The 20,214-nt window shown below is 36.1% G+C and overlaps 1 protein-coding gene across 1 annotated transcript in view; it reads right to left on the bottom strand.

Annotated features, from left to right (window-relative positions):
- Positions 1 to 1,999: 1,999 nt before the first annotated feature.
- Positions 2,000 to 20,214, bottom strand: part of LOC136042150 (transcription elongation factor SPT6-like) — an 85,773-nt gene continuing 67,558 nt past the window's right edge. Inside the window, exons 22-27 of the mRNA XM_065727064.1 lie at positions 17,577 to 17,732; positions 13,693 to 13,832; positions 10,393 to 10,609; positions 8,052 to 8,189; positions 5,592 to 5,838; positions 2,000 to 2,323 (exon numbers count right to left, since the gene is read on the bottom strand). Coding sequence (XP_065583136.1) covers positions 2,140 to 2,323; positions 5,592 to 5,838; positions 8,052 to 8,189; positions 10,393 to 10,609; positions 13,693 to 13,832; positions 17,577 to 17,732 — 1,082 coding nt within the window. The 3' untranslated portion in view covers positions 2,000 to 2,139. The remainder of the gene's footprint in view (positions 2,324 to 5,591; positions 5,839 to 8,051; positions 8,190 to 10,392; positions 10,610 to 13,692; positions 13,833 to 17,576; positions 17,733 to 20,214) is intronic.

The following is a 20,214-nucleotide window of genomic DNA, read 5'->3' as shown; positions in this document are numbered from 1 at the left end:
CAGTAGGATCTTAAAAAAACTCACCCTCCCCCAACCACAGACAATCACCCCGAAAAAATTCCCCTCCCCATGAGAATTTTCTGAATCTTTTCAAAATATGAAATTTTGAATTGGTGAAAAACCGTCTCTCCAATATGATACTTTCATGGTTGAAAAAAATTTCCATCTAGATGGTACATGCGCCACCCTCACTATCGAAAGGGAATTATGGCCTATCCTTGGAGAGGCGCATTTTTGTTTAGTGTCTATTTTTTTACTTACTTTCCTAAGTGGGTTTGAATCCAGACAAAGCTTTAAAAGTTACAAAGTATCAAACATTTTCCATATTTTACAGAAAAAAGTTAAATAGTATCATTAAAACTACAACAATTAACTTTGGCAATACGCCAAAAGAGGGGTTAGAATAATGACAAACTTTTTCCACGTCTCGCTTAATCATGATATTGATTAAGCGAGTGAATTTTCCTTTCCGTTCTAGCTGGCTTTATGCAAGCAGAACAAACAAATGGCCCAAGTGGGTGCCTCTGAAGATAAGCCTTATGGCTACCGTTGGCAATCTGTTTGCTAGAGCTAGAAATTCACAAGCACTCTCTCCGCCTACCTCATCCTAACGACGATTTTAACTGGAGACATCGATAGGTAACAAACTAAAGCAAGCTGAGTTTTGTGGGATAATACTGTAACTGCTAAACTTGCTAATATTCTTAAATTGTTTCTCAAACTCAAATTATCAGGTCTGTATACAGACTTAGACTCAACTTTTCAAAGCTATGAGTTGAGGCATGATGTGACTCCGGAAGGTCATTTCTCTAACAGGCTCTAGTAACAAACTGCAAGTAAGGAGTAACTCGGTCTTATTGTATCCAGAACTCTATAAAAAGGAGTTTTCATTACAATACATACATCAAAAGAATTAGCTCTTATGACGGTTTAAAATAGTTTAAACTAATCAAGTTTTCAAAAGATCCTGATAAAATTTACACGTCAGGGTAATTTTCCTGAGGAAATTCTCAGCAAGAAGGAAATTCCGGTTTGGAATCAGCCGGGTACCGTTCCGTATATCTGGCTCTCGTCACCATATTTCACCACTCAGTGTCATATTACTACGTTGTTCCGTTTTCACCCAACTTTTTAGAAGTTTTTAGATTTTACCGTCAAAAAAGCAAATTAAATTTAAGTTTGTATACTCATAAAGGCATTCCCTAAAAATTTGCCAACCCTTTTACCTTTTTGTGAAAAATTCTTCTGTCAACAAGCTAAAAATTATTTTTTGACAATACGCAACTGTAATCAAGTCCGAGCTAAAATCTACTTAAAAATATTCTCAGTAATGGGGGCTCACAAAGAAACCCAAACCAATTCGGGACATTTCCACGGCGAAGGGCCAGAGCCGGTTTTAGGTGCGAGAGAGAGAGAGAGAGAGAGAGAGAGAGAGAGAGAGAGAGAGAGAGAGAGAGAGAGAGAGAGAGAGAGAGAGAGAGAGAGAGAGAGAGAGAGAGAGAGAGAGAGGTTCCAAGAGAGGCCAGAACCACCAAGGCTTATTGCTTAGAACAGAAACTGCAATGCATATTAATTTAAATTACCTCCAATGTTTATTTTATGAACTTGATAGATTTGTCTCCTTTGTCTCCTTAACTGTTCATTTAGCCATATCCACGATTACAACACCACTATGTACTTTTTGTACTATAATATGTACTTTTTGGTTATCCATCTGGGGCCAAAGGAAAGATAGGTCATCCTCAAGTGGGGTAAGAAGAGGTCATAAGGAAGGACTAGAATTTCATGGGAGAAAATAAGAGTTAAGCTTCGAACAGATTAAGGCGGAGTAGGAGCAAGTGAAACTGTGGTTGTTTCAGTTAGTTTGGCGTGGCAGTGAGTTGTTAGTAGTAGTAGTCAGGGGAGTAATTATTCAAATTCATCATGTTAATTAAGTAAATAGGGTGTTCAACATGGCAAAAAGGTCTGAACAGCCAGTCTACCTACAAAATATTCAACATGATGATACAAAAATTTATTACAGATATAATTTAAAAAGAATTAAAAATAGCACGTAAGCTTAGAACCAATATTTAGTTCACATAACTAAACAGATGCAACTGTCACATTATCAAACAATGATACCAATATTATTGATGCCTATCTTTCATCATACAGTGGAGTGGAGTCTCCCAAGTCCATTGGAGTACCACCCTGACGAGGAGTCTGTCTACCAGGAGTTTGCCTTCCAGGAGTCTGTCTCCCAGGAGTTTGTCTCCCAGGAGTTTGTCTTCCAGGAGTTTGCCTTCCTGGAGTTCTTGAGCCATTACGGGCATCATCATATCTGCAAAAGAGAAATTCGTCACTGAAATAGTACAATCAACAAAGGACAACATATTTTTTAAGATTTTCTCATAGGTAACTTTTTTGCTTTTTAGGTTTTAGCCTTGAAGCCTTTTGATATGGCTTAACCACGAATTTTCATGAATATATCCCAAAAATAATTATTTAAGTACCAACAGTGAACATGGAATCTTATTCTTTGGATTGGTTAAGTGGAAATTTTCAAAATTGCAGACATTCACAGATTAGAAGAATCGAAAATAAAATCTTTAATGAAAAAGACCTCCATATGCAGTTGTGCAGTTTTTAGGAATAGTGGGTTTTAAATTAAGGAAAGAAATGTGGGTGGAGATCAGCAAAAAGAAGCACAAAATGTATGACACCCAATGACTTAAGAAGGTAACACTTTTCTTTGAAAGTGTAGTTGTCTTTTGAATGAACAGATCATTAATGCTTGAATTTTTAAAGACAAATAACGTTGTCAAAGCTAACTAGTTAGTTTTGCTGATTTATTTTGATGGTTCAACACGACAGCACTGACGGAAATGCAATATACCTGAAATTTCAATGAATTTTAAAAAGATTAAATAAAAATTGGGTTATTCAGGTATGAATAGATCGAAGACTCAAATGGGTTTCATCCAGAGAAATAACTATTTTCACTTCCCGTCTCAAGAATTTTTGCTTAGTGACTACTGTTTGTCATTAATCAAGCTAATTAAGGGCAACTCTGTGATATTTTTTGAACACAATCTCGCGGTTGTTTCAAGCAGTTTCAGTTTTATGAATTGAAATACCTGGTTGAGTTAGGCACCTAGATTAGACGACAGCTAACTTACAGAGGAAAAGACTCTTCAGGTCTCAGGATTCCTGGACCCTGACGTGGCTGCTATTTGAGAATTTAGCCACTTTATAATGAAGTGGAACAGCGATTATGGCATAAAATGGACTCTTCGGTTGCGGTGATTCAAAAGGCTACATATGATGTAAAAAACAAAAGTTGGATTCACATCCCATCTCCTTAAAAAAAAGCAAGAACTGTGGATTGAAACAACTGTCTCCTGTCTTATTTAGTTTTTAAGAAGCTTTTCTTTTTTCTAAAATGTATTATATCCTGTCCGCTTGCCTTCATAAATAATTGGAGCATTTGATACTATAATTGTTTTCATTGTATTTTATATGAATAATAAATTTCCTCTTTCAGAATAACTGCTCCTTAATAAAAGAAAAAAAAATCTATTTTTCTTCTTCCTGTTCCGCTCTCCCGTCAATTTCTATTGCATTAGATAGCACCCTTTTCATTAACGTAGTCAAATAAACCTGTCAAAAAAAATCCTAATGGATATATTGAGCAATCAATTCAGCAATAAACTAAAACAATAGAAGGCAAATATATCAACATATTCCTCCCACATAAGGCTCTATGGCCAAGAATAGAGACAAAAACGATAAAAAAAAGAAAATGAAAACCAACAGCCACCACTGCTTCAGGGTCACCAATTGGACAAGGTCAGGGTTAATTACAACCTAGGAGTTTTGCCCCCTCCCAGATTTTGAGAAAATCTCTTTTTCGGTATTTTCACCTCTCTCTGGGTATTTTTACTGGGTTCTAGCCTTGAAGCCCTTCATATGGTTTAACTAAGAATTTTCATAAATATATCCCAAAAATAATTATTCTGGCTCTACTGGCAGGAATAGAGACAAAAACGATAAAAAAAGAGAATAACTATTTTGAGAAAATCTCTCTTACGGTATTTTCATCTCTCTCTGGGTATTTTTACTGGGATTTAGCCTTGAAGCTTAGGAAGTCCTGGTTGAACTTCGCTGAAGTAAGGATACTAGGACTGTTTTAAAAACTTTTCATTTTAGTTTTATTGGCTGTAAGTTGTTGTAAGTCTTTTTTTCTTTTATATATTTATGTTTTGCTGAGGACAGGCCTTGTCATAGGGTTGAAATATTCATTCAAATTAGAATCCCACTGTCTTACGAAAAGAATTCCCTGTTGTTCTTCTTGTTTTTGATGTTTGGTAACATGTAAAAAAAAAAATCATTATAATGCGCTACGCAAAACAAACAATCCAGACATGCGTTAACAGCTTGGCTCAAATACATTCACTACATGGGGGCATAAAAAATATATACTGCATACATTTTGTATATACACGATTTTTAAATTTTTCCTGAGGATACTAAACGAGCTAGATTTTTTGTTGACTCAAGTAGTAAGTTAAAAAAAAGTATAATAGCAAAGAAACACAGTTTAACTTGAAAACAATGTTGTGAAAAAAAATATTTTACTGAATTAAAATTCTATTACAAAAGCACCAATCAGGTTTGGCGGTCTTTTTGTTGACTCAAAATGTGATATATGAAAAACATGTGAATATAATTACGTTTCCTGCTCTTCTGTTAAATCTACGTTGTTCGACCTAATACCGTTAGAACTACCGAAGCCAAAGTATCTAGTCAAAAAAATATCAGACATACTTTTCATCATCAGAAAGTAACAACAATAGAGAAACAGTGTCGAATTAAAAAAAATTCGTTCTTCCTACTGGCTTAGAGATTTTGATAGACGTATCAACATAGTTGTGGCTCAACTTTCAGATAGTGCACTGGCTCAAAAGCTCGCAGGTAAATGATATGTAATTATAACAACGTTTTCTGCTTTCCTGTTGAATCTACGTTGCGTCAAGCAATACATATTGTATTACAGCAGATGTCTCGACGTTAATAATTAAAAACCAATCACCTAAAGATCACTGAGTAAGTGTTTAGTAAAAAAGGGGCCATTTAGTTCGCAAACACCCCCCGAAGAAGAATTAGATTCTGAATAGGAGATTGAATTTGAGCAAGGTTTCTTACCGGTACTTGGCGGCCTAATGCCAAGTTGTTTGGGTTATTTTTGAAAAGAAACAACGTCCACCGTGGATCAAACGCATCCTAAGTTTATCCATCCATGTTTAACCTAACTGTATCCTTGTGCCTTGGAAACTGAAAATGTGTCCAAAAAACACAATTTTATCCTAACAGACAACAATGTCTAAGGGATAAACAATGAAATGTACAATTACCACAGAAAATAGATAAACTGGAAGTATAACTGAGTAGAAAAGAATATTTTCTCCCTCTGGCGATATTTTCCTCTGACCATTACAATGTTTAGAAGAAAAAATATCAAAAGGCGAGAAAAAAAAAGCAATGGAAAAGAAACAAGAGGATATGCAGAAACAGAAGAAAAAAGATACATTTATTGAAATTATAGGTACCTTGGCGTAACAGCGCCTCTTGGAGTTTGAGCTCCCCTTGGAGTAGTTGCACCTCTGCTCTTAGCCCATTCTATAGCAGCTTTCCCCCAGTCTTCCACTCCACCTCCACCCATCGGAATACGTGGTTGCACAGGCACAGTTGGTGGAATTTGCATTGGGACTGTAGGTGGATAAGATGACGGGATCTGTCGACTTGAAGATGGATACGACGGTGTCCTCGGAGTCATCCCTCCATAACTGTAACCAGCTTATAAAACAAAAAAAATCATTAGTACTCAATTTTAGTAATATGGCAAACATGGAAGGAAATATATTGCAAGAAATGTATGGTGTCCTTGGACTCATTCCTCCATAGGCATAACCAGGTTATTAATTAAAAAAAACTTTTTCCACAAAATAAGTTTTTCAAAAAAAGTAAAGAACTCCGTTAAACCAAAAATGAACAAAAATAGAATCAAATCATCTACCAAGCATACAACTACCACAATTCATCATTAATAAATAAAAGAAACCCAAAACGAACAGAAATTAACATGAGTAGGGTTCAAAACCCCTCTGCTTTCTAAAAGCCAGAATCAAGTCAACCCTTTTTGAAGCTTCTAAAATAATGCTTTCTAAAAAAAAATATTATATGCCTCAAGGGCATAACTTACAACCTTTGCCCTGAGGGCTGTAAGGGTGGGGGGGGGGTGTCATCCTCAAAGATACAATTTCCAGACTTTTCAACTACGTTAAACAAAATGGATATCTCCAAATTTTGATTGGATGTGTTGCGGGAAATGGTGGGCGTGGGAGGAGGGTTAGTTGCCCTCCAGTCATTTTCGACTATTAAAAAGAGCACTAGCCTTCTCAATTTCCAATCGACGAGCCCTTTTTTAAGTTTCTACAACAACCCTTTCGATACGAAGCGCCTTGATCTAAAAAACCAAACAAAGAAACTAATACTCATTTAATGTCGCACACCCTTGCTATTTGCATTACCCAGATCTCCCCAGGTACCCATTCAGAGCTGGGTCGCCACTGACCCCCGTTCTAAAAGCAAATAACCAGCGACACCCGAACTCAAACCGCTGTCCTCACAAAGAAAGAATTTCAACTCTAGCGTGCTAGCAACTCGGTTTGGATGGGTTTCATTAAACAGTTCCAAAAATTGTTAATTACTCACTGTTATTTCAAGGCTTTCAAGTGGTTAGATGCCGAACCACAGACCATAGTTTAGAGGAGTGCTTGACATAATAAATAAGAGGTTGTTAACAACCAATCTAATTGTCCTTATAATTTGTCTGATAGAGCACTTAGATAAAAGATAAAGAATACAGTCACTGATAGTTTTCATAGAAGACAAATAATACGAAAGCATAGATCAAGGTACACCCTGAAGTCTAGATTGCACAATAACTAGTAATCTCCAGAGTAAAAATAATTTCTAAATAAACAATCCCGTTGACTTAGCTCTTCCCACGCGCATAAGACAGCAACAGTAGACTTCCAATTCAGCTGATCTTCCTCCAGGGACTAGAGCTCAGTGAGGGTAGTTTTAAGACTTCTTGCCTCTCTCTCCAGGGCCTGACTTAGTGTGTTACACTGCCTTTCCCTCCTTCGAAGACTGGGTGGGGTCCAACAACATAAATAACGTGGGAGGCGACTTTCATTCACACGAATCATGTGTCTTCAGTATATCCATCTCCTTATTCTGACCTCGTCGGTCACCAGTGTTTGTTCAACATATATCCTCATAATAATCCCTCGTACAACTAAAATATTGTGGTTATGAAAAATATACTGTGAGTGTAGCCGAGTTTCCGTCCGAAGGATTCTGAGTCAGCAATCCCAAAATTCGTGGTAGAACAAAGTTGATTGTTATTACTGCTGCTCTAAGGAAGAAGAGGTGGACATATTTGGGACATGTCCTTCGTATGCAACAAAGCATCCTCAGACAGCTTATAATTGGCTATCAGATAGTCGAAGAAGACGAGGCGGTCCAAAATACACCTTGCACAGAACTATGACTGAGATTTGAGGACGGCTGAAACCACATTACTACCGGAAGGGGAAGAAGTCAACACTGCGGCACAGCTTCAGGACCAGTGGAGAGGCTTTATCAACACCCTATACACCATCAGTCGTTCTGGATGAGCCACGGTCAAAAACAGGGTAGGAAATACGTTTTTATGCCGTGTCCCTCCACCCCTTGAAAATGGAGAAGAGGAAACAGACATTTAAAAAAAGAAGAAAAGATCAAGGCGCGACTTGTAAGCTTAGTTAGGTAAAAATCATGGGACATAAAAACAATAATGATAAAAACAACATTTCTTTTTTCTTAAAAGAAGAATCTAAAGAGAAAAAAAAATCAAGGGATGTTTCTCCAAAAAAGGGATATAATCTAAGCTTTAAAAAAAAAAAATGCAATTCAACCCAAATTTCAAGTCTAGTTTTTATATCATCTTTGATCAAACTTACCTGCGACAGGGGCAGTGTAGCGTGGAGTCTGAGAAGTATATGGTGTCATGAATGGTGTTTGTCCAGACGGAGTATACGGGGTATTTGCTCCAAAAGCAGAGTAGGCACCAGGTGTTTGTGCTCCAGCATAGCCACTGACTAAAATATATAAAAAATATTTTATTCAACAAGCGTTATAATATACATGAAATGCCGCAAGTGCCACACTTTGCTTGCAGCGATTTTCAATAAGTGCACCGCGGCACACAGGTGTTTCACAAGATCCTTTTGTGCATACCGTGATATCCTGAATCTGCCTTAAAATGGATTAATTCCAAAATATTGTAAACAACAACAAAACTAACTAACCAACTCCTCCCCCCTTGTGATTTGAACTAAAAGGGAAAAACCAGGAGACCTATCCACCAGATGGTTGCAATTGTAGCTAACAGTCTTGTGCACAAGGGCGCCAATTCACCAAAATGAGGGAAGAAGCAAAGATTCCTTTCGATCTTTCAAATAAAATACCTAAAAAGCGTACTTTTTAACCCACTCCTTTATAATCAACACCTCGGCTTATGTAGCGTTACAAGAAAAGCTAGTAAAGTTCAATTCAAATTAAATTTGAATTCATAAATTTGGATATCAATTATAGGTCTGAGTTTATTTCTGTTCGAAAGAACTAACCTGAATTTAGACCACTTCTACTTTTCTTTAAAAATAATTTATTTGATTATAAAATTATTAGGGCTAGGTCTGTAAACAAAACCAGGGACGTAAGCTGGGGAATGGGTTGGGGTGGTCCTGATCGCCCCCATGAAATCCTAAGTTTTTTTCAGTTTCTTGGGACTTCCTATTCAAATAAAATTAATTTTCTTCTTTTTGGGTCCCCCTTCCGAGAAAGAATTTCCGTGTATATGCCTGAGCAGAACATAAGCTAGCTCACAAATTGCTTAGTACAGACATACCTACTGTTCCTTTTCACAACAAGTAGTTCTTAAATCACTAGTTTATTGTACAGCAAAATTCAAATAACACATTAAAATAAAAAACATAAATAATAGTTTTATTTTAGTTTTCATACTTAATTTTTATAATTGATTATAATATTTTTTACTATGTTAGTTACAGTATCATATACAATAAAATATTACAATTTAAATGTAATATTTTTACAATAATTTATAATATTATTTCCATAATTAATTATATGAATTTGTAAGGTAATCCTAGATGACATTGGCGTTTTTTCTTATCGGAGACGAACTTGAGTATTCTCTCTTATCAATTTCCAATACTTCTTGCGTTTGATTGTTTTAGCAGAAAGGATTTCTACCCGTCTGTAGGTATTTCAAGAAAAATACTCAAAATCAAATTCAACAGAAAACTAGAATTGGCAATATTTTTTTCAAATTCGAATTTGTGAAAGCATTTTACATTTCTAACAAACTAGTATTATGTAAAGGTTTCATACCATTAAAAGAGATCGACCTCTTATCGACAAAATGTTATCTCTAATTTTTGCTCACATGGCTCGATAGTCATAACATACAAGGTATTTATTTATTTGATGAAAACCCGACATAATAAAAAAAAAGACAAAAAAAAAAGACGGAGCGCTGACTAAAGAAGAACAAAAGCAAATAGAAATAAAAACCAAACAAAGTAAAAGCAAATAATAAAAACCCATGAAAACATAAAAAAAGGAGAAAGTAGATTGAGCACTGACAAAAGAAAAACAGAAGCAAATAAAAAGCAAACAAAGTAAAGGCAAATAATAAAAAAAAACTGCAGCAAACATATTCATACGTAACTAGACCCAAAATAGATCCGCGCCTTAAATACAACCGAAACATTTTAATTATTACACACACACACACATATATATATATATATATATATATATATATATATATATATATATATATATATATATATATATATATATATATATATATATATATATATATATATATATATAAATCATTGCACTAGGAGTAGGCCTAATTCGTGAGCAGCTGTTTTTTTTTTCTATACTTTGCAATAACCTGAGAAATAGGTAGTACAGGTTCTGCAATTTCATATTTTTTGGGTATCATTGTGTTTCTCTGCCAAGTTGGCAAACATAACAAATAATTTGCGAAAGGCAAAAAGAACGAACGGTCTTTAGATTGGTCTGATTTTATGAGGATTTTCCAGAATGGAGCAATATAAATATGAGGGATAACTACTGCATTGTAAAGTTTATCTAGTAGGTGGGGGTTAAAACGGTATACAGTAGCAGTATATGGTGTGCAGTGGCTACATTTTTATTCTACTCCCCCCGACCAAAAAAAAAAAAACAAAAAAAAACATATCATACCTGATCTTGCTCCTGGTGTCTGATCCCCAACTTGGGGAGTCCGGGTTTGCATTCTTGGCATTCTGTCCTTGAAATGTTCTTTGAACCATTTCAACGTTTGGTTGAAAGTGTCAAAAACTTGACCTCGGAGCCGGAAACCTTCGGGTGTTACTGTTATATATTCATGAACTAGCTTGTCTCGTGGCATGTATGACAAAAGAAATTTACCAGGGAATTCCTAAAGAAAGAAAACAAATAAAAGAATAAAAAGGTACCATAGCAATAGAGGAAGTAGACACTGAAATAAGCTGCTTCTGGTACATTCGTGCACACACGAGAGGATAAGGGGGATATAATGGAGGAATGATTCCTGGAAGCGGAGACTGATTTAATCCGGGGCAAACATAGTCTCCTGGGTCCCACCGCACAGGTCTATGGCGAAGCCCTTCGATAAAAAAAATGCACCACTTTATTCATTTATGTGTAAAAATCTATATCGGCCTATTTTTGGTTTCAGTGTGTACCTTACTACTGAAATTGCCAAGCCCTTTAAACTTTCAAACTGATATACCTCATGAAGGAATTTTCCTACCAAAAAACGGATGACATATACTTTGATCAGCTCTAAACTTTAAAGTTTAAGAGGCACATCTGACACCATTTCTCTACCGCAGTCCCAAGTGCAAAAAACCGAATGATAAACTCGGCTGAAATTACGAACAGAAATGGGTAGAAACAATCGATTTTTGGCCCCAGGCCAGAGTTCTACAAAGTTTTCCAAAATGCCTAAGTCATATTCATCAATCCAGCCTAAGGTCCACACTTTCCGTAAAAACCGCAGAGGTTAGACCCTTACCACTTTATAGAAATAAGGTGAAATCGGGGTGCAAGAAAAAAAAAAAAAAAAAAAAAAAAAAACGACAAAACCAAAGTGTTGCTCTCGCAACACAATTCACATTATGATTATCACATGCAAATAATGACACATTAGCCATCCTTGAGGCTATGAGTCCCAGGAACTCGTACTCATTGAGTCATTTATTCGCTAGTGGGAAATATTAAAAATCAGCAACTAATTCCTTTACACATCCATGGTGAGGCTGACAAAGCTGATCGGGTACCCCTTTACCTTCCATGCTCCCACCTCCACTCTTTACTTCCTACCACGAACTTGCTAGTTCTATTAATTTATGTTTTCTCGCTCCATTATATGCACCTTGCTTTTCGACTGACCTGGAATGGATTGCTAAAAGCATGGTTTTAGCAACATCAGACATTTAAAATATTTTCCTCAAACTTTTGCAAGTGTCCACGTGGCAAACCACTGTTTAGACCCTGGCTTCCAATCAGGTTGCAAACTGATCTTCCATTTCTTCCGAAACTTTTGTAAGTAGGGAAAATAACAAAGACTCTCGCTATACAATTCGTTTCTCACTATATCTCGCATTTATTGATTAGTTCTGACATTAATTACCTCACAATCGCTTTAGGCAAAGTGCAGTGATGATTGAACTACTAATACTACTACTAAAAACTCACTGCAGCACCAAGGCCAACACATATATGGACACTCCTTCAGTCCAATCTATTGAAAGCTCTTAACACCCTTCAAAGAGGTCCCCATTTCTATGGCCATTCCCATTTTCATGACTATTAAACTGGCAGTTAAACTACGAGCGACTCTGAAAATCCAATACATTGAAGCTGCTACACATTTGTAGCAATGGGTTTTTATCTTTAAACTCCTTGCTCGTCATGGTGTCCCAACCTCCCACCTACTGCGTATTTTCCTTACGTCTATCCGAACGCTGGTTAATATACTTTGCCGTTTGGCATTACGGTCTGACTTCAGATCAGAAGAGCCGTCTGAAAAGAATCCAATACCGAACTCGTCTGATAGTTACTAAATCCCCCAGAGTCCCTTATTACTCCCTTTCAAAACAAATTTCCCTTGCAACTCTTTCGGTACGCCGAAATGAATTGTGTTTTGAGTTTGTTGTCGGTGTTTTGGCAAATCCACAGCTACGTGAACTCTTTGCCACTGAGCATATCTTCGCGCCAACAGCACCCGCAACAAGTAGCTGAATTGGTACCTAAAATTCAGCCAGTAACAGCACGACATATGCGTTACGCAAATAGCTTCTTTTTCTCGTTCGTCAAAATTTTTAATACTACGTTCCCTCGTCAATAGTTGTATTTGTTTTAGTTCATTATTCCTTTTATTTGTTATTAATTTTAGAACAAAAAAAAAACAAAAAAACAGAAAGTTAGAATTTTAAATATTTTAATTTTTAGTTCGAGTCTGTGTATGTTATTTCACGTTTCACAATTCATTAAATATTTTTTGTTCAGTAGCGGGTAAATTCGTATGACAATGGGCATGACAGTGATTAGTATATGATTATTGCCTTTTCTTTCAATTTGACAAGAATTGCCACTGATCGGCATAGCCGTGTCAGGTGTCTGATGATAAAATCATCTGACTTGGAGGTTTTTTTTTATTCAAACAAGATTTGAACTTCAGGGATTTGCTATCATCATCATTTTAATGGGCCTTATAATCACTGTCTTTGCTTAGCGAGCCTAAAAACCCAAGTATGTATGTATGTATGGCGGCACTAGACCCTCAAGGTCCGAACCGGCGGTGCTGATCTCCGTTTCGTGGCCCTTCAGCAAGGAAGCCCAACGATGGGTTGGGGGCCAGCCATCTGTGCTTTCCCGCACCCTTCCTGTTTACCTTCCCCAGATTCTCTAGGTACCTATTTAGAGATGGGTAAGAAGTAGGAAAAAGTGACTCAAGTAGCTGGGTCAGGAACTGTTAGCGAAACAATTGTCTCCCTGTCTCCTGATAGCATCTACCACGAAAGTAGTAGGTCGTACCTTCAAACCCTCCAATGATAGTAAATTTGTCATGACAAATGACAGTCTTCAAATCATCTTCGTATTTCATGCAATATTTCCATCCCGTTAACCCTGTCACTCACCCCCCACCAAGTTTACCATGTCCCCTTTCCCTTGGCAGCCTGTCATATTATCTGGAAACTTCCTGAGCTAGCTAAACAAAATTCCAATTTTTTGCATTAAAAAAATTTTTTTGAGTTAATAAATGTTATTATAGCAAATAATCACATTCCAGAACTGATCCCAGACAGCTTCCATTAATCTGACTTTCCTACTTTCCCTAAAATATTGGAGAAAGCTTTTTCCAGAAATTAATGTTCTACTCTTTGTTGTATCATAGCGCCAAGGAGAGCTAAAGAGCTTATGCCCTGAAACAAGTAAGTAAGTACAGCTCAAGTGGCCTAAAATGATCAATTTTACCTTCGAGGGACATAGAAGATAGTTGATTTTTCCTGGATTTTTCTTTTTCTCTTCTCTAAGATATTCGTCCGTCTTATCTCGCTCCTTAATGTGAAGATTCTCCGGTAGAGTAAGGTTAAAGTCCTTGTAATATTTATAGCCTGAAATAAAAAAAAAGAAATTATTATCAAACTTACCGTGGCGTTCCAAAACTAAATTATTAGGTATAATTATCTTATTACCTTTATCCAAAAATGGTTCATAATTAAGAATTCTACCTCTTATATGCTCATAATAAGCAACAGATAAGCATATCATAAGCGCAAAAAGACATTTTAGCTCTTTCTGTACTTATAATAAAAAAATTACAATTTTATAGGTGCAGAGAGAAATTTTAGTTCTTTTTGCACTTATATATAAATATAATTATATATATATATATATATATATATATATATATATATATATGATTTTATATATATAAATGATTAGATTTTCTTTTATAAGTGCAGAAACATATTTTAGTTCTTTCTGCACTAAATTTTTTTTTTCTGGTGTTTTGGTACAAGAGTCATAATATATAATGAATTATAAGCGGTGCCGATAATAGCCTTCTGGAACACACACAGTGGGCATGCATAGGCTAATAAGAAAAACTTAATCAATAATAATTATGAAGTCAGTTTGATCTGTGAATTGGAACGAAAAGATAATAATCTGGATTTCCGTAACTTTGACCATAAAAAATTCCTAAGTGGAAAAACCAACAGGCAGTATTCAAGTGAAAAAAAAGAAGTCAAAAACTCTTCCCTACCTCTAATTGAGATTCTCCTGCAAGAGGTTACATGAACTAAAGGCACTTTAAGTGCAATATATTACCCCTCTCCATGTCCCCCAGTTAATTTATGATGATACTATGTTCTGTTTATTGATATATTATATTATTACTTTCATTTTCCTTGATGAAATTGCATTTTTTTTTTTTTTTTAACTTTTATTAGTCTCTAAAATATTTCCTTAAACATCAATACACAACAAACAAGCAAGTCTTAAATCTTGCAGCCTAGTATATTCGAGCATAAGGTTTTATTTTTAAAATCCGAGCATCATTCCGGCTTCATTTTTTATAGCTATAAGCTTAAAGTCAGAGGCAAAAAATTCAACTAGCCTAGACGCGCCACGACCTCTCACAATTACTAGATGAAATGTCTGATATAGATGTACCAAAAACTAGAAGATTAATAGTTGGAGAGCTTAGTTTTAAAGTGAACCAGGTTCAATCTTGCAGGAAAAAACACGCCTAAAGCTAGGTTCAACGAGCAGTCAAATTTCCCTCTGCCAGCTGGCTATCCCATTACTCAGTGTAATAGAACGACCTGTTTCTTATCTGGCCCCACATAGATGGCCAAAAATGGCAATTATTGGCAATCTGAGATCCTTCATACGTAAAGCGTCCTAGCCATCTCCCCCTTCTTCAATTATACCCTAAAAAGTGTGGTAGAACCACATTTCGCACAGCTTATTGTTTGACATACCGCCAATCAAACAGATACCTAAAACTATCCGAAGGCAACTCCTATGCAAAACATTTAATAAACACTCCTCCGTCTTATGAAACATTCACGTTTCAAAACCATACTTGACCACTGTCACTACCGCAGCTTTCAATATTCAAATCTTGGTTCGCAGACTTGTTTCCCTCTTCTTCCAAAAAAGCTAAGTATTCAAATGGCTTTTTGTTCAAGAAATTCGCTAGGAAGATTTAAGAATATACTGTTTTCAAAATTCTCCAGTTGGAGTTCACATAGCGATATCGTTTGGTCGCTTTCGCCTGACTATTATATATCCGAATAATCCGCCTGATTAAGCATTTCTTTAAATTAGGTCCCTTTCCCCCAAACTGGACCGGAAGAACCCCTCCTTAGAAAAATAATTGGTTTCATGATCCTTCAAAATCCTTCTGGCATGCAAATAATGTTCAGACGGCAAGTTTTACAACATAACAACATGGTTGCTTACGCCTGACCATTATATATCCCTGTATACATTGCTATCCAGATGTTTTCTTTAACATTGGCTCCTCCCGCCGAGATGGTTCCAGAAGACCCCTTCCTTCCTTAGGAGCTTTAACAAAATAAAATTTTTTATAAAAAATAAAAGCTTCCTGATCGAATAATGTACTATATTGTTCAACAAGCGTCTTCTGGAAATGTGCGATTGAATGTACAACAGTAGTGTTGCGATTCTTTTTTTTTATAAACATTCAAATCTCTCTCTTTTTTAATTCACTAGGAAGATCTAACAGAATGTCGCTTTCAATCATACCTAACAGATGAACATAGCATGGCAGTTTCAATTGGGCCTTTTCGTCTAACAAAAATGTGCCATCTTAGCCACTTAAAGGTTTGAGTAGATTAAAGTAGCTATGCAAAGGATCGCCTTAACTTGTAGTTATTCAACTGTAGGAGCTAATCATATAACAGTTTTTCATTCGGAAGTTCAGCGATGTCCTGTCCGGATTGACGATAGGAACCCTACCAGTTGGTTTATGAAGAAATCTGGTGTCTGTGAGGGACGCGTTTTGCCCCCAGTGTTGTTTGCTGTTCTCATTGACTATATTCTCCGAATGCCAAACTACAAAGTTAGAGTCCAACTGAATTAGAATCGTACTTTCTTCGCTGGGTATTTTTTTTAACGACTATCAAAGCTGAGAGAAGATCTGCTGCGAAATGTTACTAAAATCCAAAACACACCCGGACGAAATGGATTTTCAGCCAAAACAAAGAAAACAAAAATCACACGATACAACTTCAAGATCCTGGCTGTCCCACTTCTCAAAGTTGGTGCTGATATTCTGGAGGAAGTAGAAGACTTTAAGTAAAATTGGAAATAATTTCGTAGACCACACTGCCTTTCCATTTACAAATATAAACAAATGAAAATATAGGAAAACAGGTGTAATATTTCAAAACAAGGCAGTGGGCAAAATTAATAGCTTCCACAAAAATAACCAGCGTTAGTATTACATAACAAACGTTACGGAGCGAGCCAACTAAAGCTTTTCCTGAGCGTTAACATTAGCAATGCGTTACAAAAACATTACGGAGTGAGCAAACTAAAACTTTTCCTGGCAGACACTAAGTCTAGTAGCGAAAATATTAATACTGAATTTGTTTTTAAACAAAATTAACAAAACTTAAAGTAGGTACCCAGGGCAGAGAAAACGAAATCTGAATTTTTGAATTGGTTAAGTGGAAGCCTACACAGCAATGTATATCTTAAAGGAAAAAAAAAAAATCAATAAATCAATTATTAATGAGAAAAACCAACATATGCAGTTATACAGTTAAGGGTAGCATCAGGTACCACATTGAAAAAAAGAAACGGACGATAAATCAGCAGAAACAAGCTAAAAATAGAGGGCGCCAACCTTAAGAGGATATAGCTTTCCTTTGAAAGTATAGATGTCTTTGCAAATCAATGGATTCTTAATTTTTAGTTTTAGAGGAAAATTTTATACCGCTAATGAACAAGAGAAGAAAATTTGGGTGAAAAATCGCAAAAAAATAAAACCTATGGCACCAAACAGCTTAAGAATGTTTAGCTTTCCATTGAAGGTAGAATCGTTTTGGGAATCAACAGATTGTTGATTCTAAATTCTAGGAAAAAGAAAACTTACCGAATTTCTTTTGCTTACGTGGAAACACTGAAGAAAATTTGACATTGTTCTAGCACATTCCATAATTCTGAAGTGACCAAAAAGAATGCAATGTAAGATAGATCCAATGGGGCTAAAATTATTTTCATTTTGATGTCCTTGGTAGTTTAATGTTTAATGAACTTTGAAGATCACAAATAAGTAAATAAACAAAACTAATCATAATGAATATTCCATAAAAACCAACCTATAATATCTCGAGCATTGGCGGCGAGTGGGTTCACATGTCGAGCAATAATTTCGTCCAAATCTTCAAATTCATCATCACCAATGCGAAGCACTTGACCAATCGAGAAATCGTTCTCTTTTCCCTCCTCTTTTACATCAATATGTTGATAAATGCCTGAAAGCATAGAGCAACGGTGTAAGCAGTGCTTCCTTCAATTTTGAAAATTCGGAAAAAAGAGCTGAATTTTTGGGGAGATGAAACGAATTTCGGTGAAAATAAATTGGAGACAAAAAAAGAAAGATATTCATAGGCAGGGATGTCAAAGTCGCTTTATGATTAGAGGGAACAGGGAGACCTGGAAATTTTCACCAAATACTTAAAAAACCATAAGGTACCGTTAGAGGTATACAGGAAGGAAGGAAGGTTTATTTCCAAATCTGTGTGTATTTATATTTTGTCACAGGGAGAAACGGCTATTTTCTCTTAGTGAATGTTTAGAATTGGGACAAAATTCTGTTTATTTAATGTCCCCACAAAAACTGGGTCGCCAAATGACATTATCAATAATTAAATAGAATGTAAGAATTTTGGCGTTAAAGTCAAGGATGTAAAACACAATTACCCTGCTGATTTATCACAGGTAGTACAATTCCTTAACCGTTTTCACCAACTTTTGGCTAGCATTCGTGGTACAAATACGAATAGAGTGAAAACCACAATAAGCAACCAGTAGATAATTGCTGCTAATCGGTTTTGCCACAATACTGTCACAGCCCACACTGAATTTGTATTATTGGAACACAAAAGAGTTCAGATTTTTATGGAGACTTAAGTATTTGTAGTCTTTTTATTTTGCTTAAAAAATATGGAACGCTGTTTGACTGGAACCTCTAAAGAGGTTAAGAATATCAACTTTTACTAACTAAGTCTACAAAGAGACACCTTGTCATTATCCTCTTCAAGTGGGACCATTTTGGACTACTGCTACAATTGATATAACGACAGCATCGGAAGAATGACACAACCGAATTTAGAACAATCGTACGATTTATTGTCAGTTGAAAAGCACTACAACTTTTTGCCTGTATTATAGCAAATAAATCCTGTCATAAATCGCAACTTTCAGACACGACCGCATTCCCTCAAAAGTGGCACCGTGTTGGACTACGGTTGCAACTTCTATTACAGTATTATTGGTAAAATTATACAATCATATTTTGGACAATGAAAACATTTAGGGTGATTCGGTTAAAACCTTATGCGCTGAAAGATTTTCCCTAGCTTATATTAGAGAAAATTAATCCTCGGGCAAGTCGCCACTTTTCGGACACAACCGCGTTCCCTCGAACGGTGGACCACGTCGGACTATGGCTGCAATTGGTTTTGCAGCATGATCGGTAAAATAACACGACCGTGTTTCAGACAATGGTAGCCTACGATATTTACTGATTCAGTTGAAAAGCTTAGACACTGTAACTTTTTGCCTATATTGTAGAAAATAAATCCTGGCGTAAAACACTACTTTTCGAACACGACCACATTCCCCTGGAAGCCAGCAAGTGACACGACGTTGGACAACGGCTGCACTTGGTTTTCAGCAGCATCAGAAGAAATTAAATGGCCACATTTTGGAAAACGGCAAACTATATGGCGATTTAATTGAACTTTTTGCATACATTGTAGAAAATGAATCCTAGGATAAATCGACGCTTTTTGGACACTAATACTTTCCCTCACAACTAGGATTAGATTATACTACGGCTGCACTTAGTATTGTGGCATCACCAATAAAATGATAAGACTGCATTCCAGACAATGGTGCAATTTATGGCGATTTAGTCAAAAAGCTTATGCACTACAACTTTTTTCTTTTATTGTAAATCATAAATCCTATGCTTCATATAGGGAAAATCAGTCATTTTTTAGGTGAGTTTCAAAAAGGGGCTTCCAAGGCGAGAAGTTAAATTAAGGCCTGATTTTTGCCTCACGAACAAAGAAGAAAACATGTTTGAAGCCAGGAGCGAGGCCTATCAGAGCAAGGACACAGAAAGATTTTGTGAATATATGGTCTTTTATAAGGATCGGAGAGAAAATGTTTACCCCCCCCCCCCCCACGAAAAAAACATCTCTGCCTTAAATGAAAATAATTACGTGGTAGAAATAAGTTGGTGTCAAGTAGGGACTATTTGCGCCCAATACCCGGGAGAAAATCCGCAAACACATTTCATGCGTTTGACGACCACCTTCTGTTGAGTAATTTTCCTGGTTCGAAAGAAGCAACACTCTAATTTCACAAAAGAATCTTTGAAATGACTTTTAAGAGAACAATTGTTAGTAAGCATTTTTATCAGGAGTGTAATCGAATTGCGGTGTCATGACATACTGAACCATATAATTTTTGAACAATTTTTATCATTTTTTGGTTGGAATATAAATTGTCTTATATACTGATAATCATGGGTCCTGTATAATTAACAGCTGTATGGGTAATTCCCCTATCCATCAGACACAATTTTCAATTTAAGACATTGTCCCAAAAGACAAGGGACAGCCAACAGACTTAGACGTATCTTAAGCAATAGTGGTGGTAACTCTGGGAAGGGTGTCTTGGAATTGACTGAGAAGTGACTGACACCTTGTAGGACACATCACGTCC

This window comes from Artemia franciscana, unplaced genomic scaffold (assembly GCF_032884065.1).
Source record: "Artemia franciscana unplaced genomic scaffold, ASM3288406v1 PGA_scaffold_73, whole genome shotgun sequence".
In the NCBI taxonomy this organism is placed as follows: Eukaryota; Metazoa; Arthropoda; class Branchiopoda; order Anostraca; family Artemiidae; genus Artemia; species Artemia franciscana.
This window is presented reverse-complemented; position numbering and strand designations above follow the sequence as displayed.